The sequence below is a fragment of the Pezoporus flaviventris genome, unplaced genomic scaffold (assembly GCF_033815535.1).
Source record: "Pezoporus flaviventris isolate CSIRO_AGI_PZ_B2104156 unplaced genomic scaffold, CSIRO_AGI_Pfla_v1 ptg000007l, whole genome shotgun sequence".
In the NCBI taxonomy this organism is placed as follows: Eukaryota; Metazoa; Chordata; class Aves; order Psittaciformes; family Psittacidae; genus Pezoporus; species Pezoporus flaviventris.
In genome coordinates this window covers 24,857,062-24,884,725 of record NW_026892555.1, presented here as the reverse complement: position 1 = coordinate 24,884,725, position 27,664 = coordinate 24,857,062, and the positions used below count along the sequence as shown (strand labels likewise).

Genomic DNA, 27,664 nt, shown 5'->3' with positions numbered 1-27,664 from the left:
CCATTTTTCCGAAAGAAATATTTAAGCCTGTAGTCCCTCAAAATATCAGAGAGCTTGAAGGATGGGTTGGGTCATATGTTGAACACCTAATTACAATGTCTTGTTATGGTAAAAAGAGGATTTTTTTTTATTTGCTGTAATGTTACAAAATCCTGAAAGAAACTTAAACACAGAAGACATAAGAGAATAATACTTTTTAAATATACAGCATTTTTAAGAAAAAGGGCTAAAAGCATATTCACATACATGTGTTGTCAAACATATGGCATCAACAAACTGGTAAGAGAGCACATTTGTATGTTAGTCACGTCAGATCTAACCCAGACTTGTCCTTATTCTGGATTCACTCATAGTATATGAATGACTCTAAACCCAATTACAATATTAAAGTTTATAAATTAAATTTGGGCCACATGCATTGAATGTTCCCCAAAATAATGTTGGTGACAGGAGAACAGAAAAGCATCTCACTCCACACTGGTACTCAAGAGTAGTTCCCAGTTTAGGTGGGGATTTTACTGTAATAAAAATGTAACTCCTTATGAGACATAATTTCACACTGGTGGGGAGAGACAAATAACATATATCACAACTTGGAAAATCCAGAACCTCGTGGGTTTTTTAGCGTTCAGTAACTTCAGGTATAAAACTTGCACACAAAGCGCACTATGTGTTTTGCACAAAAGCAAACAGGTTAAATAATTTCCCTTGACGTGATAAATCAGTGCATACCCTTAACCAATTATTTTCTCACCTCCAGCCCTCCTCCTTAATAGGATTTGTCTGTGGTACCATTTTCCCCAGTGCAGCCATGTCCTCCCAAGTCCTTTATCAGACAGGAGATAGGAGGGGGACAGAAACTTGGGGGGGGGGGGAAGGGGCCACGGGCTGCCCCAGGGCACCGGGGCGGTGGCTCGGATTCTAAATGGTGCTGGGGGACGACAGGGAACCCACGGAGCTCCATGGAGGCGGGAAACACCCAGCAGGACAGCTCTGCGCCGGGCCGGCCCCTTCGCGCCGCTGGGCGGGGCGGCGCTGCCGGAAGCGCGATGAGCTCCCGCCTCGCGCCGGGGTTGGGGGTCACGCGCGCCGACGGTGAGGGGTGAGGGGGGCTCGTGGGGTTCTGGTTCGCTCATGGAGGGCTCCGGAGATGAAGAGCCGGAGGCTGACGGGCCGCTGCGGCAGCTGGTGAAGCGGCAGCGCAAGGAGAAGCGAGAGCTCCAGGGTGAGGGGCCCACGGGGCCGGGGAAGGGCGGACGGCGGAGAAGGCTGGGGAGTTGGGGAGAGCAGAGCAGCTCCCTCAGGCGCCGGCCTCGCCGGGAGATGGTGAGGAGACGTGGGGCGGGCTCGCGTTCTGCTCTCTTGTTTTTCCCGGAGGGCGCTGCAAGGGAGCGAAGCTGAGAGCCCCGCACGGCCCTGGGAGTAGCTAGGGATTAGCCACACGGCTTTGGGGAGGGAGGGATCGGCCCTTGCAGAGCTTTCGCCAGGGGCAGCGTGCGGCGGCCATGGAGATGCTGCGTCTTGACAGGGGTGTCAGAGCTGTGCCGCGAGGTGTGGTTCTTGGCACCTCTGGGGCACGGTAACGCTCGAGAGCCGCAACACAATGCTGGGTTATTAACATTATGTTAGCGTTTTGCTGCTTGCGTTCTGAGGTAAGGAAGGTGTGGTTTTGTTAGGAATTTTAGCGTGAAAAGTCTGCATAAGGGGCCTTGCTGCCATGCAGCTTCTTCAATCAAAGTGCAGTTGATCTGAAATTAGCTTTTATATTCTGTCCAGCCAAAGTACAGTATCTATAGTAGAAGATCTCTGTGTGCTTACACTGCTACCTATGAACTGTTCACAAGCCACATTTCACCTACCTGTTACGGTAGGTGAATATAGTTAAGTAATTTCAGTATTTATTTAGATTCTGTATTGTAGTTGATTCTAACCTTTTTGTTAAGCCTTTCTTGTTGCTGATATTTTTGGGTAAGCTATTACTCTCTGGTAAGTTATTCTCATTGTTATGGCCTTTTCCTTGTTTGGCTTTTTTTTTGGCATGTAATGAAATAGCCCCATCTGCAGCCTTTTATCAGTTAGAGGGTTAAAGAAGAGGAGAAACAGTATTGGGCATGGTATTGTCATTATATGTACAGGAACATACTTTTTTGATACGCCTTTTCCTCCTTCAGGTTTGGTTGAAGTTGAAAAGAGGAGTAGGAATTGAGGATTGTGGTTAGGTGGTTGGAGCACATGGAGCATTGGTTGGGAGAGGCTGAGGAACAAAGGGTTTTTTCACCTAGAGAAGGTGATTGGGGGTATCTAGTTGTAGTCCTCTGCTAAGGTGGGAATGGTATCCAGAAGTCAGAGCCCTTGTATTGCCAGTCAAGAGAGGCAGGTGTCCTATAGTCACACATCTTCCTACTTGAAAAATACATTCCTGGTAAATGCAGTGGTAACTGTCTGACAGAGAGCAAAACAATTTGTTCTTAAGAATAGCATAAAGTGCATCTCAGCCTCTGAAAATCCAGCATTTCCTCCAGTTGATGACCCTTGTCTCCACCACTCCCATATACTCTCCGTTTGTATTTGTGTGTGCCTCTTAAGTCCCAGATTTCCTTCTCCCCCATTATTAATTTTTATGAACAAAATAATTTCAAACTTTCAAACTCACCTGATCTGTGAGGCTGAATGCTTTGCATAAATCTTCCAGTATAAGCATCATTGCTCCCTTCTCTTAAAAAGTTTAATTATCATCCCCATCATCTTCAGCTTAATGTGTCAATCACGGGTGAACGACAGGAAATTGTACAGCTGATGAATAGGTGGCAGGGTGTTAAGTAGTTGGGGCTGTAACTCTAAAACAGTGAATACAGAACTAGCAGTGAGTATTCATCTAAGAGCACAGGTTGTGAAAGCTGTTATTGTTCAGCCTGGAGAAGAAGAAAAGACTATAAGGGATCTGGGTGTAGATCCAACTGTGTAATGTATGGACCCAGATTTTGTAAAGTGAAGTGCAGAGAATGAACTAGAGATAATGTCTGAGAGTGGTAACAACAAAAATCCTTATGGGAGGAAAAAGGGAGAATATTTTCATAACACGAATGGCTAAACATTGGGAAAAAGCAGGCCAGAAAAGTTGCAAAGTGTCCATCCTTGGAGACTTTGCACAGTCATCTGAATAAATTCTAGATCAGTCTGAATCAGTGTTACTGCTGTAGCTTTGAATTCAGCCCTGCATCAGGCAGGAGGTAGAACCAGATGACCTCTGGACATGCTTTCTAACAAAGCTATTCTGTGGTTCGAGAAATGGAGCATTAACTTGCAGTCTAAAAATACTTAAGGAATTTAAGCAAGTTGAGGTTTATTTCTTCTTGAATAGAAGAAATCTGCTTTTGGAAACTTTATTTAAAAGGATAGGTAAACTCTTTACTTTTTATTTACTGCTTGTGTAATTAAAAATTTACATGTCTTCCCTGTGACAGGATTTGAGATCTCAATGCCCAAATAATCTTTTCTAAGGCAACAGGCTGATGTCTGCTGTGTTGAAGCTCATAAGCATTTATAATAGTAAGGCACAAGTTTTTCTCTTTTTTGGATACAGCATTTGCGTCTTTTAAGAAAAATATAGCTGCTTTAAAATGTGATGATCATAAAGGGCAGTCTTATAGCTGAACCTGGGTCAGAGCAATCCCAGGCACAGCTACAGGTTGGGCAAAGAAGAGATTCCAAGCAGCCCTGCGGGGAAGGACTTGGGGGTGCTGGTTGATGAGAAAATGAACATGAGCCGGCAGTGTGTGCTTGCAGCCCAGAAAGCCAACTGTATCCTGGGCCGCATCAAAAGGAGCATGACCAGCAGGTTGAAGGAGGTGATCCTGCCCCTTTACTCTGCTCTCGTGAGACCTCACCTGGAGTATTGTGTGCAGTTCTGGTGTCCTCAACATAAAAAAGACATGGAACTGTTGGAACAAGTCCAGAGAAGGGCCACAAGGATGATCAGGGGACTGGAGCACCTCCCGTATGAAGATAGGCTGAGGAAGTTGTGGCTGTTCAGCCTGGAGAAGAGAAGGTTGTGTGGAGACCTCATAGCAGCCTTCCAGTATCTGAAGGGGGCCTATAGGGATGCTGGAGAGGGACTCTTCATTAGGGGCTGTAGTGATAGGACAAGGGGTAACGGATTCAAACTTAAACAGGGGAAGTTTAGATTGGATATAAGGAGGAAATTCTTTCCTGTTAGGGTGGTGAGGCACTGGAATAGGTTGCCCAGAGAGGCTGTGAATGCTCCATCCCTGGCAGTGTTCAAGACCAGGTTGGATGAGGCCTTGGGTGACATGGTTTAGTGTGAGGTGTCCCTGCCCATGGCAGGGGGGTTGGAACTTGATGATCTTAAGGTCCTTTCCAACCATAATTATTCTATGATTCTATGATTCTAGCTGTTAAAATCTACCAGTACGTTGGTATTTGTAAAGTTTCTTCTGCATAACTTGCCTGCAGTTGTCTTTTCTGTGGTGGCTAAACTTTCTATGCTTAGACGTAATCTTTATTACACTACTTCTCTAACAGCAAAAATTCAAGGCATGAAAAATGCTGTTCCTAAGAACGATAAAAAGAGACGAAAACAGCTGGCTGATGAAGTTTCCAAACTAGAAGCAGAACTTGAACAGAAGCACAAGGAGGAATTAAAGCAGCTGAAGGAAGTCTCACCTGAGCAGAATAAGGTAGTTGCCTTAACTTAAGCTAGACAGAGCTTATAGCTAAATTGGTGCAATACAGTTATCTGTGAATGATGCTAATGCTCCTTGCCCATACATCTCCTGAAGTGTTTCTTTTGACTGTTTAAGTCTTGTAAAGAAACAAACAAATATCTGTCTGCCTGATATTTCTGGACTAGGTGTTTTCCTTTTAGTGACCTAACAAAGAGTTAAGCAGAATGTACTTTGGTTTGAAAATGAGAGTGAAGACACTTCTGAATTACTTTTAGGGAAATAGACTTGATTGAGAAGCATCTGCTGAGAAGCTCTGTGGGGAATGAACGTGCTCAGTTGTTAGTTATGAGCCTTTAACAATCTTCTGTAGTAGTTTTTAAGTAGATGTTTAATGCATAAGCGTTAAATGTAATGCTTCTGTTTGCCTGAATCTTAAATTAGTTTCAGGAGTCTTATTTTACTGAGCTGTCAAAACTTTATGATGGACCTTTCAGGCTAAAATCCTTGCCCTGGAAAGGGAAAAACTTTCCCTTTTGGCCAGTAAGCAGCGTTCACACTTCAGTGTGGAAGCTTGTACTAGAACGTACAGAGCAAATTGGAGATGCACAGCTCATAACTGTATCTTTGGTGAGACTACAGAAAAAGTAATAAAATACATGACTCTGGCCTGGGACATAAAGTGCTTTACTTTTGCCTGTGACAAGTTCTGTGCTATACACAGATCTTTGTGGTTAAACTTCATAAATATACCCTGGAATTACCTAGGAACAGAACTTAAAATTGTTTCAGGAGATGTGCATCTCCTGAATGGATATTGGTATCCATGGATATCCTGAATGGATATGGATATCTTGAATGGATATCTTCTTTTTTATCATTTATACTAATAAGAACATTTAACTTTTCTTTTTTCTTTTAGACAGATTCTATAGCTGATGGGGTTGCAAATTTAGAGCTTGAAGGAGTAGAGCAACATATTCAGCATCCTCGAATATCAAAAGCACAGAAGAGGAGGGTATGACTTAATATTTCAATCAAATATTTGTAAAATTTTTAAGTTACATTCACTTAAGCGAAACTGTAATAACCAAAGTTAAACAGTTTTGCAGGGGACGTTACCTGTCTAATTCAGTATTGATACTGTACCTACTGAATGCCTTGAAAACCTGTAAAGCTGCGACCTAGAGATATGTAAGCATTTTATAAATAGTTGTAGTTTTTCACCCTCAGCTGTGAGCTGGTAATCAGAATAGGTCAGGAGATGAAAGGCAGAAAAAAAAATCATTATGTAAAGCAAATCCTTCAAAAGAATTTCACTAAAAACTTTAATAAATAAAGTCATTGAATTAAAATAATGTAACATACTTCCATGTAGGAAGTTATGCAAGTAGAACTTTAAATATTTACCAAAAGAACATAAATACTGAAGTTCTTATAGTTTTTGATTTAAGAAACAGCACTCGATGTCCAGGCCATTAGGGTTGAATTTTGTTAAGCTTTGTATGTTAGATCGCGATGGATTAACATGAATGTAGGTTCAGGGCCAGAGGACCACTGCTTTATTGCAGAATCCATCCCCTGTTACATCATCACTGCTGCAGAGCTGCCTTGTAACACACATGATAAAAATGTTCTTAATCCATGGCACCACATCTAGGGAAATTGGCAGCTCTGGAGTCTGGTTTTCCTGTATTGTGTTTGCCTAAACCAGTCTGGTCTTAATTTGTGGTGAATTGAAAGTGGGAAAGCTCATTCTCTACTGCTTCATTTTTATTTGCTCATTTACTTTGACTCTTATTCCCTTGTAAATATGAGCGTAAACTTATGAAGCGTTCTATTAAAGTTATATTTATGTTGTGTATTATTTCATCCCCGTAGTATTCTCTATGTATGCATGCATTCTTGTCCGTCCTTTAGGTTAGGAGCAGCCTTTTTTATGTGTGCAGCATAGCCCGAGGGAGTTTCAGTTTCATGGCATGAGCTTCTTTATGGAATCATATGCGTAAGCAGTAGATCTCACACTTATTATGAAAAAGCAGTTATTTTCTGTTGTTTAGTTAGAATTTCCATACTTGACTTGTTTTTCAGTGTGTTGAAATAGGTGATCCTGAAAAAAATGACTACAGTTAATGGCCTTTGTGCAGTGTTGTAAAGTGTAATTTTATATATTGTTATAATGAGGATTTCTCCACTCACATAATTTCTGGTGTGGTGTCAGGGAGTTTGGATGTATTGGTCACTTACCAATTGCTAAACTTTGGGTTTAGAAGGTCTCTAAGATTTGGTAGTACTGATTCAGGTGAACATTTCACAGATATGAATGTGCTAAGAAAACACCTGAAGAGTTAGAAGCGAGCACTAAGCCAAGAACTGTACAGGTGTCTTCTAAATATTAATGTTTGTGTGTGTGTGTTTTAAATCTAAGGAGAAAAAAGCTGCCTTGGAGAAAGAAAGAGAAGAAAGGATAGCTGAAGCTGAGATAGCAAACTTAACAGGTGCTAGACATCTTGAAAGTCAGAAACTTGCTTCCCTGTTGGCAGCAAGGCACTTGGAGATTAAACAGATCCCTTCAGATGGTCACTGCATGTACAGAGCTATTGAAGATCAGCTCAAGGATCAACAAAATTCCTGGACTGTTGCAACTCTGAGGAATCAAACGGCAAAGTATATGCAGAGTCACTTTGATGACTTCCTGCCATTTCTTACAAATCCTAGTACCGGAGATATGTATAGCAGAGGTAAGACTCAGGGCATAAGAGACTCTAAAAACTGTTACAGTTATTTCTGATAAATATCTATCTCAGTTACAGCTGAATTGGATTAACCCATTATGGTTTGTTCCTGAACTTTGTTACTTTGTTGGTTCAGCTGTGTTCTCTGGAAAATAGAACTACGATCTACTGTGATACTTGATACACCTGAATTTTTGTAATTATTTTTTAATCTTTGTATTTTTTTTCTTCTAACAAAACATTATTCCTCATTAAAAATAATGAAAAAAATTGCTGATTACTGGGTGGTAATTACGTTTTGGCATGTGACTGAAGTTGTTACAAACAGCTTGTTACAACTAACCAGGTTAGGGATGATTTTTTTGTCAGTTTCATACTGGTGTTTTCAGTTTATATAGGAAAGCTGTTAAAACAGAGTGTGAAATTCAAACAAATCTGTTAAACAGTTTGCTTAGATGCTTTTCATTATTCTACCCATTATTTTCAGCATTTATGCTAGGTCTTTTGGAGCCCTTATAAACCGACTAAACTGAAAAATATAAAAACATTTAGTGTGGAGCAGTGGTGTAAGCTGAGTAAATGTAGTTAAATGGAATTTATGTTCTTCTAATTACTTGAGCAATAGATGATTTATTCATTCATGTTATTCATACTCCCTGTCTGGAACACCATGTAAATAACTTTATACATTGTTTTGAACTTACTGCTACGTTCATTTAGTAGTTATATCTGTGGATTTCATTTGGTGACCGAGGGCTGTTGTGAAGTAGGAGGCATCTTTTCCCATGTTGACAGAGATAATTGTCACAGGATAAATGTTCCCCAAGAGAAGACTGAATAAAGTTGCTACAAAGCAGCAGAAAGTTGTGGCTTTCTTAAGTTTCTTAAATCTGTTTTAGGGGGAATGTATGAAAAACAATTCTGAGCAGTCTTCAGAGAATCTGTTCTTTCTTTATCAAAATCTGTTCATACGATTCAGAAGCCTGAAGGGTTGTAATTTATAAATTTGAAAGCTTGGTTCCAGTAGAACATGATTTGTAAAAGGACTGTTTTGCTGTTAACGAAGAAGCTATTGGGAATAAATGCCTCAGAGGTTAAAAACAAGGCAGCTAGTTTGAAAACCTGTTGAAGTATATTTTTATAAGCATACCTAACACCTAGGTAACTTAACAGCTTAGTGTACTACTTGCTATCCCATTCTTATCTAAAGTCACAAAACAGCACTCTCTGAAACTTAACAGGAAGAAGAATGTATGTAGTTTCATGCTTGTTAGCAGTTCCCTGAATAAAAAATCTAAAATATAAATCTGTGCTTCTTGTATGTAATTGTCTCTATTCCTGTCTTCAGTCTTCCTTTTTTTTTTTTTTTTTCTTCCTAAACCAGTTAATGGGTGGATTTTTTTTGGCCTCTGATGTTTTATTTTCCTTCTCTTCAGTGAATATTGATATTTTCCTGTATAATGTATTTGGGATTTTCAGGTTCTGGTTCTTCATTACAGAATCAGTACTTTTCCTCAGTTGCTTGTTCTTAACCAAGGGCTAAAAGTTGCCTTTTCTTTCCTTGCAGAAGAATTTGAAAAATACTGTGATGACATAGCAAATACAGCTGCATGGGGTGGTCAGCTGGAAGTAAGTATTGTATTGATCATTTTTGTGAAATTCTGAAGTGGGTGAATACACCTTCAAAAAAGGGCTTCACAAGAAAGAATACCCAAACGCATAAGGGAACATAGTCATAAACTGTTTATCCAGAACTTTTTCCTATGGTTATAAATTGTTTCTGCTTTTCTCATGGTGCATCACTAGTCTCATATGTTTGACGACATGCAAGTTAATGAATTTAGTACTTCTATATGTCATTAGAAAGACTGACAGTATAAGTGGGGGAAGACTTTCTAAGGAGAAAGCCTTTTATGATGCAAGCTTAGACGGTAACAAGGCTGACTAGAATAGAGCAATGTTAATTTTTGTAACATAAACCAGAACTTGGGCTTGAGAAAATATTTATTTTGTCTTATTGATTCTTTTATGAAAAAGCAGTTACCAATTTGCTGAAGTTAGCCCAATGTGTTTTATCATCAAAACAATGATTGAAGTAACTTGTTCTCAATTAAAGTTTAAAACATGAAAATAATTTTGCTTATTTTAGTAAAGTGTATTTTCTAACAATATTCGAAATGTTATGCCTGAACCCATGTTGGCTAAAACTAGATGTCATCTCCTCCCTGCACTGGATTTAATCCTATTATTGAATTGCTTTTATGCCTTGAAGCTAAGGGCTTTGTCGCATATTTTGCAAACACCTATTGAAGTTGTGCAAATGGATTCCCCTCCCATTATTGTTGGTGAAGAATATTCAGGGAAACCAATAATACTTGTGTAAGTATGGAAATTTTATCCGTTCTTAAAATTACTGCACTTTTTTCTACAACGGAGGGCTCAGCTTTGATTCTCACCTGCTCTTTTATTTGCTGTTATGTATCTGATGTTGAAATGCTGCTTAAATAATGATCTTGCAAGTCAGAAATTATGTTTGTGATAGACAGTTTAAAAATACTAAGATAAGTTTTAAGATACTTGTTATTAGAGTTCTTAAAATGCTGACAATCACTCTGAAGTGTGATTTAGTCACTGTTTATAGAATGATACAAGGTTATTTTATCTCTTACATAATTACAAAATAGTAGTGAAAATGTTGGAAGATGCAGGGATTTTTTTATATTTTTTTTTTTCCTTCCCCTCTTTAAAGTTGTTGTTGATGTGTACCTGGAAGTCACCAGAATTTGAAACTATTAAAGCTCTTCTATTTAATGATCTTGTATTTTCTGTGCTAAAACTTGAATTTGTCTAAGCTATCTTCCAGTGCTATTAATGTTTATGATGACGTATACTTTTAGTTAAACTGAACACTAATTCTGTAACTTTTTTTTCTTTCCCAGGTATATGAGACATGCCTATGGATTAGGAGAACATTACAATTCTGTAAAACTTCTAACAGACACTGCTACAGAAAATGGCAGCTAGCATACAAAAATCAGATACCTACATGGATAACAGTTGCATCTTGTTGTGTTGGGCTTCAGACAATTCCCAGATAGACTGGAAAGTAAAACTAAATGTAATGGATTAACAATGAAAGATACTTACAAGGTTTGACTGTAAATCAGAAATAGCTCTTGATTTAAAACAAAACCAAACAACAGTATTTTGAACTTGTTGAAATTAATCATGCTTAGAAGATCTGCTCCAAAAAGATGGCTGTGTAGATTGGATCTTTCTTTCTTCCTCTTTTTTTTTTTTTTTTTTTTTTTTTTTTTTTTTTTAATAGAGCTTCTTCCCATGCTGCAGTGAAAATACTGAGTAGTAAATATTTTGGTAAATCTGCATTTCTGCTGCAGAGTTCAGATTACCTGAAGGTTCTTGTTACATTCTTTCTGGCAGGTTTTGATTATTGTGGAAGAGTAAAGGCATTTAAAATATTTGATTTTATTTTGATGCATGGAATATCCTCTACAATGTGTTGTTTTTTTTTTTTTATTTCCAGCAGGATCTAGATTTAACACTGTAGTAGAGATCTTCTTGTTTAATTGGGCAGAGAAGGGCAGGAGGCAAATCCAGTAGTAATCTAGCTTGTCTGAAGGAATTGCACAATTTAAAGACTTTTGCCTAAGATTTTACTAAGATTTGAGGGCTTCACTTTTTTTTTTCCTTGCAGTTTACAGTAGGTCAGCTGAACATCTGGTACTGTTCCTAGTACTGAATCTGTAGGAAAAGCACTGTTGTTTGTGACTATACATCATAATATTGATGCAGGTTAAATGTGCTTTTCATCCTTCATAGTCTTTCATCGGTGCATTTCAGTGACACTGAAATCTTACAAACAAGAAGCTTCTCAATATCCTCACTTGAGGTAGTGAAACTCATCTGACCTCATAATCTATGGATCTGCTGAGCTAAACACTTAGTGTTCTAAAGTATGATGTTTTGTAATGCTCTAAAACAGATGGTTGCATACAGGTGTCAAGCTAAACACTTCGTGTTTTGTTAGTAACTTTAAAGGTGATCTGCAGAAGAATTAAGCTTGTTCTCATTGCTCCTTATGATGCACAGAGACTTGAAAGGTGGACGTTTTTTAAAATGACTTTGTTATTTTACATTAGAAGTGCTGAATTTTGTCTTTAAGTTACTGTAAAAGTGACGCCAAAATTAAGCACCATACTGAAACCAAAGTTATGATGTAGTTGTTTTCTAACCATAGAAGTGGGTGGGTTTTTTTTGTTTTTTTTTTTGTTTTTTTTTTAAGTCTTAGTCAATAGCATGATAATTTGTCTGTATTTTAGTGCTGATGAATTGGTTTGGAGGAAATCAATTCACACCAAGCTTAAACTTCTTTGCTCTCCTTTGAGGATTATGAGCTAACAGTGCATATCTTGTAGTCCTTCAGTAAAGCTAGCCAGCAGATTGACATTCTTGGGATTTATAAATTACAAAGAAAAAGCTGCTCTTAAGAAAGAGGAGATAAGTGTTCACTTTATGGATCAGAATATGTCTTGATTTAAAGCACTTTGAAAGAGAGGGAGGGGAAAAAAAATCAGACAATTGTAGCAGGGAGGTTTAGACAAGCAAAATTTGAATTATGGCTTTAGACTGGTGCCTGCCGGGAAAACAAAGTATTAATCAGATGAAGAGATTTTTTACATCCTTATTTATCTGATACAGTATAGCAAATAGAGCTGTATTTATAGCAGCTGGTTTAATGTAGAATTTGGTTTATTACCTTGGTTATATAAAACGATGTTTTTAATTTCAAACAAAAAATTTGGATACACCAGTATGGAAAAAGTGTTTCTGTTTTTAATACCACTATGAATTTCACAAATAATGATGAGAAATGCTCTTCTCTGCTGTTTAGATTTGACGTGATACGAAATGCACATGTTGCATTTTATAGACGCCCTGTGAAAAAAGTTCTTTGGTTTTCATTCTTGTTTGATTAACTGACAGAGAAAAGATGCCAGAATTTTGAAAGGCTTGTACCAACAGTTTGTCCTGTTGAAGATGTTTACAATTTGTATAAAGCAAAATACTGTTTTAATATAGTGAGTGAAAGATCCTTACTCAGGCTGTATGGGACTTGCCAAAAAATAATAAATTGATTTATTTGTGGCAAATCTTGTTGTGATCACTTTTTATTTTGTACTTGTATTGTTCGCTGCTTAATTCCTAGTATTAGTAAGTTTACTCATGTAATTTTTATGGCTTTAGGGTCCTACTGTGGTATGAATTCTCCAACAACTGGCTATTCTTATTCAGAATTTTACTTATGAAATGACGTTTCTAAACAAAATTTATCCTTGGTGTTTTAGCAGTTAATCTTTATCTCTTCTGAAAAGATATGTTTGAAAATACTATTGAACTTCATTTGATCTTTTTTATGTATGGAGAAACTGAGAGGGTTTTCTCATACAATTTACCTTTTCTTTGTCATATTACATTTTCTCTGCAATGTATCACTACTTATTTTGAGGTTTTATGTAATTAAGTAGCGTTTCTTGCTTTTATCTGCAGTTAATTAACATCACTTTCTTCAGCCACTCTTTTAAGGACTATTGGGTTATTTTTTTTTTTGCAACATTGAGATTAGTTTACGTTAGGAATGCTCACATGAATAGGAGTGAAACTGTCTAGTGGTCTGCAGTCAATTGTGTGTAATATTCTTCAAAGGGAAGAAGTTATTTATTGTTGAAAGCAATGGATACAGTCAGGCAAGTTGGGGCATGGAAGAAACTGGCCTCCTCTTGGAGCTACACTTAGTGTTTAGCATCCATGCCTGTTCCCTTCACTTAATCTGCTCACAGCTGTGTGTATTCTGGAAAGACCTGATCAGACATACTGAGTAGGTGTGCTGGGTAAGTGGCGTCTTCAGGGGTGCTACAGCCTTTGTACCAAAGGAGTGAATGCAGAATACCCCAGAGATATTCAGAAGGCCATGATGAGGGTGGGCATCGGAATGTTCCATCTGCAGCATCTTGGTGGACAAGACAGCACTTTGAGAGCACACCTTGGGCTATCATCTTTCATAGGCCAAGGGAATGCTGTGAGTACTGCTTTTTATTTTTAGTCCTCAAGACAAAACTTGCCCTGCTCTCTGTCATCTCCTGGGATGTACTTATGAATGACAAGCAGCCCGTGTTGATTACTTGATCTGTGTGGTAGCTGAGCAGACTTAAAAATAGCATCTGAAATATAGAAGGCATTTTCTGTGCTTTCCTTGGCTCCAGTAAGAACATTAATCCACCAATTACTTTGTTTTGAGAGATTAGTAAAAGCAGCAGATGAGTTATGATTAATCACTAGAGACTAATGATGTGTGTAGTTCTGAATGCAACTAAAATCCTTAGCAATTGCCTCTGTCCATTATAAACAAATATATCAAAAAGAATTGCTTACACACACAATGTTCAGTAAAATTCAAAATAAACTGATTTAGTCTCTGTTCCAGATTAGATAATACATCAAGGTGTCAATTGACAAGCTTCTCCTGTCCACAAATCAGGAAAACCAGAGTGCATAAGCTTAAACAGTAAGGAGATAAAAAAATATTCATAGGGAGCTATATCTTCTGCAAAGCCTCCTTGAACGTATTCAGTCTCGCAAACAAGTTGTCATGGTATCTGGAGAGATGAAATACATGAAGAGTCTGAAAGTTTTGTGTTTATCAGAAAAACATTCCAGATGTGAGTTATGCTGTTTTATTTTTCAAAGGTTTTTGGTTTGTTGTTTTTTTTTTTTTTTTTCTTCCTTTGAAGAAGAATGATCTACAAAAACATTTGGGCAAGGTATCTGTCACATTGTTATGTAAGTCATGAAGATGCACTTTAATAATTGTAATCTGGAAAGTATTTGGATACTCTTTCAAGGAAGTTAAGGATGTAGAGATTTTGAACTAACAGTTCTTCCTTTTATACATATGTATCCTATAAAACTCATGAATTAAACCTCAGCAGTATAAATAGGCAGTAATTTGTTGTTAAATCCTAATTTGGTTCCACTGACTTGGGGAAAAAGCAAGGGACAAGATAACATAAAGGAAACATTTTTCCCTTAGCAGTATGCAGAATGTTGGAGCACAAAAAAAAAATGGGAACAGAAGAGGGTAAGTTGTTGCTAAATGGGGATACCTGAATGAAATGCACAAAAATACCTAGGCTAAGAACAGTGAGACGATTGACAATACAAATGTAAGGGCTAGAATAGCTGTAGGAGTGGCCAAGCAGAGATGGCCAGCTAAGCTAGTAACCTGTTTTCCAGAAGCAAAACACAGGTGGGTTGTGTGTGTGACTGTGGGGATCTGTTCTTAGGCTAAAATACCTTTCTGAAAGGGAAAGAAAAGAAGATAAGCAATTGCTGCTTTCTGTAGCTCAGAATGTGCTTAACAGTATGAAAAATACATCTTTGTACAGATCTTGTGTGTGTGTCTTTGCACCTTGTGCTTCTGAATCATTTCACTGTATAACCAACAGTCTCAAACATTTGATGAGCTCCACCAAATAGAGACCTGTTTTGTAGCTTTACTGGCAGCCTTCATTGCACCATCCTGACTGTCAGGTAGTACTGTAGACTGCTTCAATGGATTTCAACAACTTTACTTTAATCTCTGGTATATTTATCAGTATTTGGCATACTGTGTTTTATGTCAATTATTTAGTAGCAATATTTGCTGTCTGCTTGATCTGCTCTTTGGGTGTTATCCATCTGCTTCCGTATGTTTTATCACAGTTTTTGCAGACAAATACAGACTGAGTCGACATGGAGATCTTTGAGAATAACTATGTGGGACAAGAAGCTAGAGAATGTAATGAAAGAATGCTTTAAATCCAACTGGGAAAACTGCTGTTCAGTAAAAAGAATAAAGAAAAGATTCTTAAGGAAAATTACCCTGCTGATATTTCAAACCTTTACCTTTTACTTTTTATGGTTTAATTGTGACAATTGAGTAAAAATTTTATTTTTTTTTAACTAAAGAACAAAGTGGATATCACACCCCTGATAGGGTGTACTGAGGTTTTGCAGATTCTGTTATTTCTAAAAGAATGGTAGCTTTGCCCAGCATAACAAGTGATATTCCCTCTCTAGTGCATGACACATCACAAAAATTAAGATAAATGTCTTTTTTTTCTAGTAAGACCATTTGAGCTTCTAATGTTTTTTGTGAAACATCCTTGATGCTGGGTGTAGGGGTAGAGCTGTTCAGGGTTTTTTTAATTTAAAGAAGTGCCTTTAATGGTGGAGGTGTTCTGAGGGGACAGGAATGACACGGATTGCTTTTCTGAACTGGGCAATAATTGAACTGATACTTCGGCATTCTGTGGGTCTGTTGAGAAAACTGTATTAAAAAATCTGTATATCAGTATATCGTCTACAGTTTGGATCTGTGCTGACTTGTCCCATGTGATAGCCCCTTCAGAAAAGACTTTGCTACAGTGTGTTGGTTGGAGCTGGAGCTACAGACTGTGGACTATTGCAGATCTAGGACATCACTGGCAATAAAAAGAAATGTGGAACAAAGTATGGGACTGGAGCGGTGCATTGGATGGATACAGGCTTTTAGGAAGAACAGGCTGGGAAGGGGAGGAGGAGATGTTTAGCTTAGTGCATGGCTGTTAAAGGTTTGTAGATCCTATTTGTTATCTGTTTGTAGATTATAGGTCAGGATCGGTGGGGTGACCTGCATGAGGCATGTTGTAGTGGGTGCCTGCTGTCCACCAACCAGCATATTTTTACTAACAGTGGTTTTTTTTTTTTTTTCACAGTTCAAGTTCCCTAGGCAACTCAAGCCTTAATCTAAACGTAAAACAAAGCAAGTTACATTTGAAAGATATTGATTAGTAAATACATTTATTTATGAAGTCTCCATTAAAGCATGAATATGAAACTCGGTGTCTTTTTCCTGCACGATTTATTTATATATTTTAAGAAGAACACATCAGATAGCCTATTTGTACAACAGGTGAAACCATGTCTCAGTAGGGGCTTTCTTGTATTCTTGCTTACTTCACACAATGTATGGTATATATCACAGCAATGCATGTAACATTAAAATTTGTCAGATGCACAAACTAAGGTATTATCTTCAAAGAGTATGCTTTCCAAAACTGATAACAAAAGTTGCAAGATTAAGAGTCTTGAAATAATCTTTATACATTTCAGCTGCATTGATATGCAACATTTAAAAAGGTAATTTTTAAGGACTGCAATGAGATATGCATTTAGTGAGGAGAAACAAAAGATCCAACCCTGTCCTGTGCACTGTGAAAAGAGATGAGAACTGCTGACTATTATTATAACAATCTGAGTAAAGAGTCTGAGTTATCTGGTAAACCTGATGTTAATTTCTTTAACAGAATTACTTATGCATAAATAAAATATATTTTCAGGGCTACAAGTCATTTTAGCTAATTAAAATAATTATCCTAAATAGGAATGCCTAATTAGGATATAATATTAGATAGAAAAGTAATTCCTAAGGTTACTATAATTAATTTTTAAAAGAACTTACTAAAGATCTCTAAAGCCGTTTGCCCGTCTGTCAAAACTTGTTGTTTCTCGCAAAACACTGACACAAGGTCTTTGATTTCATTCATACCAATAGGTTTAAAAAAGATCCATAACTGATCACTAAAAATGATGCAAAATGCACCTTTATAATGATGGAAAAATGAACCTCTATTATGGTTGCATTCCTACTCCTCACGTGAGTGAACATCAGAAAAAGTAGCACAGAAATACACCAAGAAAAAGGATGATCTGAAGTTTCTTAGAATATATTATTGAAGAATTCAATAGTTGGTTTGAATTATTTAGTTATAGTAAATGGAATATTTTGAATAGTCTTCAGAGCAACAACAACTTATGAGTTGTTTGCAAAACAGTGTTTTGCATTCTTGCAGTGTAATTCGATTAACCTAAGGTCCTCTCTTGCAGCAGTTTTGCTGCTTCAGTTTACATCAACTGTTTTACAAATTAAAAAGCTATTTAAGAATAAAGAAAGTAAAAACAGATGTTCCATGCAGTATGCTAAGTTAAAGCTCATCTTCCTTTGCAAAAATTTAGGAGCTCATAGTCTCCTCATGCTCCTAATACATACTTCTCGTATTTTAATCAGGCAGCTAATTCTCATTTACTCTACTAGATTAATCTTGTCAGTTGAGTGATAGTTTACTGGAGAGATAGAAACTGTCAGACTCAGCCCATTTAAGACCCCAAAGATGATCAGAATATCTGAGATCAACACATAAGAATATCCTCTACTTGGCTGATTTTAGATGTACTTTTGTTATCTGCGTGTCAGTGCAAATCAGAGTGGTTTCAATAGTAGACTGTCTCAGCAGTGAAACACTTCTTGTTTCCAAATTTTCAAATGAAAGTTGTCAAATTAATTTTTTAAAGCACTGTACAAATAATATTATATATATGTCAGTAAATATTAAAGAGCCTTAAAATTTTAGAAGCAACTTCACTTTGAATTTTGCATATAGTACATCTCACAAACATTTGCTTTTGAAATACAGAAGTCTGGGAATAGATAACCCGTACCTATCCTGAGTAACTCAAATTATGTTTTAAGTTAAGAATCTATGATTCTGCATGTCACTCATCTGTTCATGGGCATAAAAACCCATATAGAAGTATATATATAAAAAAGTCCACTTATTTGGTAGTACCTTTTTTCAGTATCATTTCTAAAGTAAAACAATAGTTAACTAATTTATGGAGTCAGTTCTGAACATATTACTGGTACACAAAGCATATGACATTCTGCTCATTCAATTAAGGGCTTCAAGGATAGTTTAATCAAGTATTTGAAAGGACTGTACGCCAAGATTAGATGTGTATTAAATACCTTTTAATCTTGTAAGTATAAAAATTTACTTTTAAAACAGCATAAATGAAAATACAAAGTGGTGGAATGTGAGGTTGGAATGTGGGTCTCAAATTTGGGCAAGAAATTCTTGACCTCAATAGTACATGTTAAAACTGAACAAGTACCTTTCAGCAGTTGGTTTGCAAAATATAAAGATTGATCACACTTTTCTAAAATGCGGTGCAAAACAGATGAGTAAATATGAAGTACAGTTTTAGTAGAATATTTTAACTTTGAAGGGATCTCTGATGGTCCCTTAGACCAACATCCAGCTCAGAGCAGCACTAACTTTAGGCAGTTTTACAGCTTCATCCAGTTTAGCCTCCTATTTCATAGTGAGATGTTTGTTCAGGCTTTTCCACTGTCAAAGGTGTTACTGAAGAGCTTCACCTGTTTCACCTCAGTCCTTGCTCTAGAAATTGACAGATCTCTCACCTGTGTATCATGGTGGTTGTGAACACACCCCATGCAGAGGTCTTCTTACCACTCCTGGGCAGATGGTAAGCAACATGCCCTTTGTTTCAGTTTGTTACTTTTAATTTGTGTTTGCAAGGATCTTTTTGTGATTGCGCCTCCTTCCAATTTAGCAGCAGCTGCACATCTCATTAAGGCATTTTCTACTTCTTGCACGTCATTAAATGAAATACGTAAAACTGAATGGGACAGTAGTAATGGACTTTGTCACAGAGCATTAGCACTCTCTCAGGGGATGCCTTGAATTTTTGTAATTCACCCTGAGTTAATCTATGTCACAGAGCAGACAGTCCCAAAAAGTATGGAGTGTTTCTGGCTGACTTTGTTATGTGGCATCAAATACTTTGTTAGCTGGACACAAGTGATACCACTTTATCACTCATTTTGTATGCCTTTCACCTCTTCTGAAAGGGCTTCTCCATCTCAGAGTAGGTAATGATTTCTCTTCATGTACGGTTCTTACTGCTGCAACTGCCATTAAGAATCCCAACCATATGATGCTTTTTTTTCAAAATCTGGACTTCATCCATGAGTATCTGGACTCAGGCCAGGGAGCTAATGTCAGATACTTTGGAGTAACAGCTCTCAATTATTACTCAGAGGGTACATAATGAAGGAGTGATTTGAAAACAGAAGGTCCTAAATTCCATTGCCATCTCCATCAGCCATTCAGTCCTCCTGACACACTTTCATGTATATTTACTTTCTGGAGCACTGATAATCCTAGCTTTTCTCTGGATCCTCTTGAAGAACAGAGTTTTGGGAGTAAACATTTGAGTGCTGGATAATGAACTTTCAACCCCATATTAAATGATGTAATGCAGTTAAAACACTGCTCTTGAAAGCGACTGAGGTGGGTATGCCTCATTCCAAATGTGTGTGACTTAAAGGGTCCCATTATGGAAAAATAAATGGAACCTCATAGCTGTAATTACTTTAGCTGACATGTTTAGCTGAGCAGCAATAAAACATACATCATCTTAATAGGTACTGTTAATCTTGCCAATGAATTATACCATGCAAGCAAAAATTACCCCACCAGGTTTGACTGAATGAAGTCAGTGAAAAACAGCTAAGCTTGGTAAGATAGACAAACAAAGTGGCAAGTAGGTATTTTACTGCTTAATATGTTATTGTAATTTATTTAAATACTAAAAGACAACATGAAATTCCTTTCTTTTAGCTATGACTGGTCCTGCTATGGATGTATTCAAAAAAACAGATATTTCATAACAGTAAATATACAAGTGTTTCTTTCATTTGCGGATCTACATTCGGTGTGCTGAGATTTTAGGTTAAGAAATACCTTCAGCTTTGAGATTCTTCGGGTAACTCGTGGAAGCAAAGCAATGAACAAGAGAACTTCACTGTTTGTCAAGGGGTTTATTTTTAATGTGTTTCTGTCAGCACTGCTTGGGAGAGGAAATTTTTTGTTTGGGTGTTTTTCTTGCTATCTTTTTTCATCTGAGAGGAGTTAGCATGGTGGTGATAGGAACTGAGAATCTTCATTAGTAGCAGAAAAATCTAATTGTGTATTCATCTACCTTTTCCATTTGAAGATTATTGTTATTTAGACAAATATCAGGATATTTTCAAGCACTTATCATAAAATGAGATAATTACATTTCACCAGCCAACAATATACTTCTTTTAAATTTGACCTTCAGGTAAGCTTTTGTAGAACCATTGTGCAAAATGGGCTTGTCAGTTTTTAATTATTTTTTTTAAGCATTCCATAATGGAAATCAGATAAGCAATTTTATATTAAAAAAAAAAATATAGAAACATTATTTCAAACCTAAAATTTTGGGAAAAGGAAATTATATGTTTTGTTTTGTTGTTGTTTTTTGACATTCTGTAACAACTTGAAGCAATATCTTAGTCCAAGATTTCAAAGAGAACACAGGTGGCTTTTTAATCATGGCTACACAGGCACTTAGGGGCACCAGCACTTAAGTTCTGTATGCTAGTGAATGTAAGGGAAGACAAATGTCTTTAGATCAAAGGCCTGATTTCATAACCTATTTGTGGTTACTTTTAGTTTTTGTTTATGACTGAGTTGTAAAGGATGTGCTCTTATGTAAACCTAATTTTTATGAGGTGTTATGAATTAATGGTTGCTCTTTCTATGCTATCACTTGAACACAGGTACATCCTTGTGCTTGTTATACAGGCCACCAAGTTGCTATGGTAGATAAGGTCATAGAGGTTAAATGGCTTGTCTGTAATGTGATGAATCATACAACAGGAAAGAGAATTGGGTTACGTGTAGGTGCGGGATGAGAAACTGAGATGGAATTGTAAATCTCCAAGAAGCATTTGGATGTGCAGTGTTGAGAAACAGGAAATCCTGAATGTATATTGTTCAGCATGAGCGCACATTTCCATGGAAGTAAATGAATCTTAAGTCGCTAAAGTATTTGGATTTTAAAGCTGTATTGTTTTTCTGGTTCTATATGATCATAAATAAGAGGACTTAATGTTTGTTTGGTTTTCTATGTAACTGCTTAATCAAAGCAGTCTCAGTTGGTTGGGATCTCTTGAGATCATCTAGTGTAACCCCCTGCTCAGGTGAAATCTCTTGGTATGTTAGCTACGGAGGGAAATAGATTTAGGCTTTTTAAGATTTTGAACTGAATGTTGAATAGAGAGTAATATTAATAATCTCTTTCACTGACACACCCTTGTTGTGAGGAAAGAGCTTGCATGCCCTTGTGAGGTTGGGAGCTATGCTGGTGGTGGCATATGCATCGGGTAGGGTCTCCCGTGCCAGACAGTTCTCAACTGAAGGGTCAGACAAAGCGTGTCCATGGGCAGGATGGGCTCACCAGCCTTGGGGCAACCATCCTAGGAGAAGGACAACTCTAACTTCAAACCTGGGCAGATGGAGCTCCTTTAGCCCTGTAAGGCCATCCATCCAAGAGAAGGATACTCTAATCAAACCTACGACCTGAGGACTTTGCTGTCACCGTCCAAGCTCGCTAGACCCCGGCAGACAAACCTCAGTTGTAAAGGGTGAGGCCAGTTCTGTGCACGGTGTGCCTCACCTAAAAAATCCACTGCGCAGGTCCGAAGGGTTTACCCACACTTGCAAAGCCCTGTAGCGACAGGCGAGGGACAAAACGACAGGTGATGGGGTGCACTGGAAGCCGCAGACCCAACCCTGCGTGCAGGCGGTTCAGGACACTGGTCGCTCCATAGCGCCGTTGTCTCCTTTGAGAACTCATGCAGAATTAGTCTCGAGGAGAAAAGACAACGTAGAAAGAATCATGCCCCGCCTATACCACCCAAGGAGACCCGTCACTGTGCTTTTTGCAACCGGATTTGCCTGTCCCACATTGGCCCTTTTAGTCATCAGCACGCTTGTAGTAAGTGTGGGTAAAGCCCTTCCCAAATCTTTGTTTGCGAAGTCAAGCCATGATTAACAATACCTCGAATTTTGAAGTCAGAAGTGACTAACTTGCTGGATGTATCATACAACTGGACTTTGACAGGAAAAGCATTGCAGAAGGCTGCTGCAGCCCACTGCTGGGAGTCAGAGTGGTCTTTCTCTGTTGCCACTGCGTCTTTTTTGTCTGCCCTGTTTCTTTAGCCTTTGGCTGCACAGGATTGAAACTACTGCCGGTTATATGGGTAGTCACTGGCCATGAAGCCAGGTGGCACAGGCGGTCTGGTATCTATGTTTCTGAAATAAACTGAAGCAATTTGTTCAACCCACCAGGTTGATGTTTTTATAGAATGGAAGTGAAGGAATGTATGCACCTTTTAGAGTGCAGCGTGAGGAGATAGTTAGTACTGTACTGCAGTACGTATTATTAAAGAATTCCTTCTTCCTAAATTAAAAATCCACTTTTGTGGTCTCAGAAAACTTTTTTCTGCAGCAACATTCCTGTCCACTCCTCACTCAGTGTTGCATATGCCCCAGCAGATAACATTGGTCCCTGTCCTAAGGAGCTTTACATTTAAATATTATTCTTGAAGACAAAATTTGAGTGTAAATTGTGCTCTTGGAAGCCTTTGTGCCTTCTAAGCCATTTGAAAAAAACTAACACTTTACAGGCTGTTTGACAGAATAAGAATTCAGCAGTATTTGTTGTATAGGTTTGTAGAAAGTGATTTTGAAACATTGGCGTTCCACGCTTTTCTTCACAAAGTATGTAAAGTATCTGTGATTTTCAGAAGAAAATAAGCTGAAATGTACACCTGCTGCCTACAGGGATGGTGCTGTGCTCCTCTCCAGCATGGTCACGGACTGGTTGCTGTTGCTGTGCTGTAGAGCAAGCAAGGAAAGCACTCAGTAGATCAATCAGATTACTCTCTTTGGTATTGTTTACAATAATTGTTAATTAGTTTCCTAGGATAGTACTTAATTTATGGTCAAAATAAAATGTACACCAGATGGAGAGAAAATTAATTCTGAAGTAGTAATCTAGTCATATATGTAATTATTCCAGCATTACTCTGTAATGGTGGTGTTTTGGCTGTTTAAACTCCAGCAAAAGATAGATCAAACAGATGACATTGCTTAAATATTATTTGGAGTTTTATTGAGTAACCATAAACAGTTGATATATGATTGCTTTTTGACTGGCTTCTTTCATGCATTGTGATGTGATATTGTGTTTAACAGTTTTTCAGTTAAAGATATATGGTTCAGATTTTAAAGTTGCAGAAAATGTTTGGATGTGCATAAAGTGTTACTTCTGATATGTTTCAGCATTTTCATTATGAGTCCTACTTTTCCTTAGCTCTGAAATTCGCTTTTGAAAAGTGACATATAGATTGCTTAAAATAGAAACCAATAAAATCTTAAAAATGAAGAAAAAAGATCAGGTTTTAAATGTTTGGAAGTTTTTGGTTTTTCTTTTCTCAAACAACTTTAAAGAGGCTCTTGTACCCCATGGGAAACACTGAGAAAGCTTGAAGTACTTTATTCTGTATTCATACTCTTGCTTTTGTTTTTACTCATATGGATGATTTTATGTTGAAGCATTAACATTACTTCATTTTATGCTAAGAATATGATTATTCATGACATTTCATTCTCCTCTGGAATTACAGTAGTTATTATCATAGAATAATTTGTGCTGGAAGGGACCTTTGAAGGTCATCTTGTCCACCCCTCCTGCAATGAGCAGGGACATCTTCAACTAGATCACGAACCACATCCAGCCTGGCCTAGAATGTTTCCAGGGTTGGCGCATCTTCCACTTCTCTGGGCAAGAGAAATTATCATGATGTTACAAAGACAAAGCTGATGCAGGAATCATATTCCTAAATGTAAGTATATAATTAGTACTTTCAGCGGGTTTCTCAATGTTCTTGAATTTAAGGATGTGCTTAGTAAGCTTCTTCGAGTGGCCCACAGTTACTTATTTTGAAATTATTCTACTGAATCTACTGTTCCTATAGTAGATACTTATAAGGCTAAAGAATAAATACATAAATAAATAAAAATTCCATAAACAGATGCAGATTTTTTTTCTATAGGTTTTCTGTTTAGGACGAAAGATTGCTGAAATGCAAACATTTGTGGAGACTTCTGGCTCTGTAATGGAGCCAGTGGAGACTTTTGGCATGATCTCTGAACAATGAGAATGGCTGAGAGGTGATGAACTTTTGTACTGCTGTGCAAACTGTGAGGGGTGTCTCAGTGATGTTCCAAATATTCTGTCACCTTCCTGAATTTGAACATTTCAGCAAAAGGGTGGTTTAAAACCATTTAATTATTTATTTTTTTATTTTGAGGTGGAATAAAAATGTAAACATGGTGTGATCAATTCATATCCTTATCACATTAATGGGATGTTAAGAAGTGTGTGAGAGATGCTTAAGTGTATGGAAATGACAAAATCAGAGTTGGTTGGGAGACTTCAGTTATGCGTTCCTTTTAAGGGTCTTTAGAAAGCAATGTCTTATTTGCAATCAAATTGTAATTCCAAACACCAGAAAATCAGAGTCAGACTATTTTCATTGCTGCTTAGTGTAAGATATAACATTATGCATGATAGAAAGGCCAATTATTTAAAAAAATTAAAGAGAACCTACACAGATTTTAGTTTCTACCTTCAACTAATTTATGTAATAGATATATTGATTTTCCTTTGGGTAGGGGATATACCAAAATCCATTTATGAAGAGGAAAAAAATACACTACTGAAGTTTATGCAAATGCTGTCAGAGAGCAAATGTCCATGTGGGTACTTGCACAAACTTTGTCTATATGTAGGAAGAAATCCCCACATACAGGTTTTGTTTAGAAACCTTGGGTGGGTATATATACATAGAGAATTTTGTAGAACTTCAAAAATTATCTCTATTTTATATAAAAGAAAAATTCTGACCAATAGAGTTTTGTTGTTAAAGCTAGACATTCTAATTCATGCTGCAATGTTTGTCCCATTTTCCTTTTCCAAAGCAGCTTCATTATAGCATCAAGGTTCACGATGTTTCCTGTCTGATGTTATACTGACATTGTATTAAAGTGTTGACACTTTACAAATGAACATACAAATAAACAAGGCAACATCAAAGTGGTAGCTATTAATTATATGTGAAGATAAAATAAGTCTTGGATTGCAGACGTTTATCAGTCACTGGGGTCTAAGATGGCTTGAGGCAGCAGGAGGTAAAAGAAGAGGCGGGAAATGAAGTCATGAAGTCATGGTGTGGCCAAGTGGGTATTGGCTCTCACAGCTGCCCAAACCTTAGGTCACCCAGCGTGGGTTCCCTTTTCTCGTATTTAGTTCTTTATGGTCTGTGCAAAGGAAGGTTGTCAGGTGTCTCACTGCTTTACTTTCTCATAAACTTCTCTGTAACTTTTCCTCCTTCCCTTTATGGGTTGCCAGACAGCATCTGAAGTGTAAGAGGACCATGCACAGAGCTCTTCTGTCCATGGAGGCTGAAATGGTAGTCCAATGTGACAAACCGGTGTCAGTACAGATATGTGAAATTAGTCTTGTTTCTCATTCAAAATGTGTAAGTAAGCACAACATATTTCTTTGAAGTCTGAAAAGTCTCTCTCTGAATTAATGTAAGTTTCTTTCATTCTGGTAAGTAGGTTTTCTGTAGATACAGTCCCAAAATGTGTTTTAAAGCAAGATGTTTTTAAACACTATTGTATATTGGAGAAAGCTTCCTTTTAGTGAAATCCTATTACAATTTCAGCTTTGCAAAATAAACTCAAAGTAATTGCAATTGGAAACAATAAATGTGTGCTGTATATGCCTTATTTTATGTGTTATTCTTCCTAATGTCTAACTTAGAAATATTGCAAGTTTCTGAATGAAAGATTAATTTCAGGAAGTAATTCTAAACTGAGAAAGTGTAAAACTAATCTATGGCAGAAAAAAAATAAATCAGTAAATAATAACATCAGCATGTTTGAGCACATGGGGCAGGTTTTAATGGTGAGGAAGGGAAATACCTGCATGGAGTTTGAAAGTCAGAATGCAGAAATCTTGCATAAAAGGAGGAAAAGAAATTATAAACCAATGGTTGAAATGGGAAAATCAACATGAGCTAAAAAGTCTAGATTTCAAAAGTAGCAATAGAAAAGGAACTATGAGAGGAAATGGCAACAGAAAATGTTCTGTGTCATTTGTGAAAATAAGGAACTGAACAAAAGCAACTGCTTAAGCACCTGAATCAGCAAACTATCCAGCCACATGCTCAAGTGCATTTTTATTCAACAAAGTGCTTCACAGTCAATTAAGCAATCACTGCGGTTAGGAGAAATTTTTCCATAACTGCTATGAGAATTAGTTTAATCTCTCAGACTTGGGTTTTGTTTGTTTGTTTTTTCATTAAAATTTTTTCCTTAAGATGTAGGCTTTGTGTTCCCTTTGTTTATGGGGTTACAGAAAATGAGGCTGAGGAAACGATTATATAGGATCTTTAAATTTTATAAATAAAATTTTAAATGCATACACCAGGAAGAGCACAGCCTGCGTAATTACTTTCCAAAATGTATTTGAAAGATTTGCATATAATCAATCGATGTTTTTCTGTTTTGGCAATGCAGCTTAAAAATACAGGTTTTGAATTATTTAGGAGGGAGCATTGGTACACAGCAATCATCTCATATGTCTGTGCTCCCTCACCAGGAAAAGGGAGGGTGGCAATTTCATCAGATTTGGAGCTGCAGTAGTTATAGACCAGTAGCAATAAGAGCAAAAATGTCCAAATAATAGAGTCCAGGCCATGCAAACCTGATCACTTTCTTACATAATCAGTTGTATAAAATGTGAAGAGTTGTGTCAAATGTACAGAGTTGCATAAAATGTTCAAGTAGCTGTAATTGGTTGGGTTGTCATCTCAATTGTTCTGTATTTTGTATGCAAGTTAAAACTGAACTTGTCTTGGGAATCAGGGAATACGGATCTGTGTAGTGGGAACTTTTAATAAAATATATGGGCTCACTTTGATTGCATTTCTGAAAGAGCAATCTTGTTTTTCTTTTTTTTTTTTTTTAATACATTTCCATGTCTTCTTAATTACCTGGCATGCAAGTCACTGTGTTCTGATTTAGTGGGCACAGACTGAGCTGGTTTTGTTTCCAACACTTTGGAAGAAAGTGCTGGAGAAGTAGCAACAAGGCTCCTGATTTCAGAGCTCTTGGCAAGTATACCAGTGGATTTACTTTGAATTATTTCTAACATAACTGCTGGAATTTGAAGTTAATTTGTTTTAATAAGTTGTGGATTCATGTAGTTTAAGATAATTTCTTTCAGACTTAAGTGTTTTGTGTGTAGTTCCTGAAGTCTCAAGCAAGGGTGAGATTTTTTTAATAGAAGCAAGGTAGTTCAGTGCAGCTGTTTGTTGTGTTTCTGAGGTTCCTACCCTTTTTA

At 37.3% G+C, this 27,664-nt stretch overlaps 1 protein-coding gene across 1 annotated transcript; it reads left to right on the top strand.

Annotated features, from left to right (window-relative positions):
- Positions 1-1,034: 1,034 nt before the first annotated feature.
- Positions 1,035-12,588, top strand: OTUD6B (OTU deubiquitinase 6B). Its single transcript, XM_061448133.1, has 7 exons — positions 1,035-1,225; positions 4,543-4,697; positions 5,605-5,700; positions 7,111-7,423; positions 8,985-9,046; positions 9,690-9,796; positions 10,357-12,588. The coding sequence occupies exons 1-7, from the start codon at positions 1,135-1,137 to the stop codon at positions 10,439-10,441; spliced, it is 909 nt and encodes a 302-aa protein (XP_061304117.1). The 5' UTR covers positions 1,035-1,134; the 3' UTR covers positions 10,442-12,588.
- Positions 12,589-27,664: the final 15,076 nt, after the last annotated feature.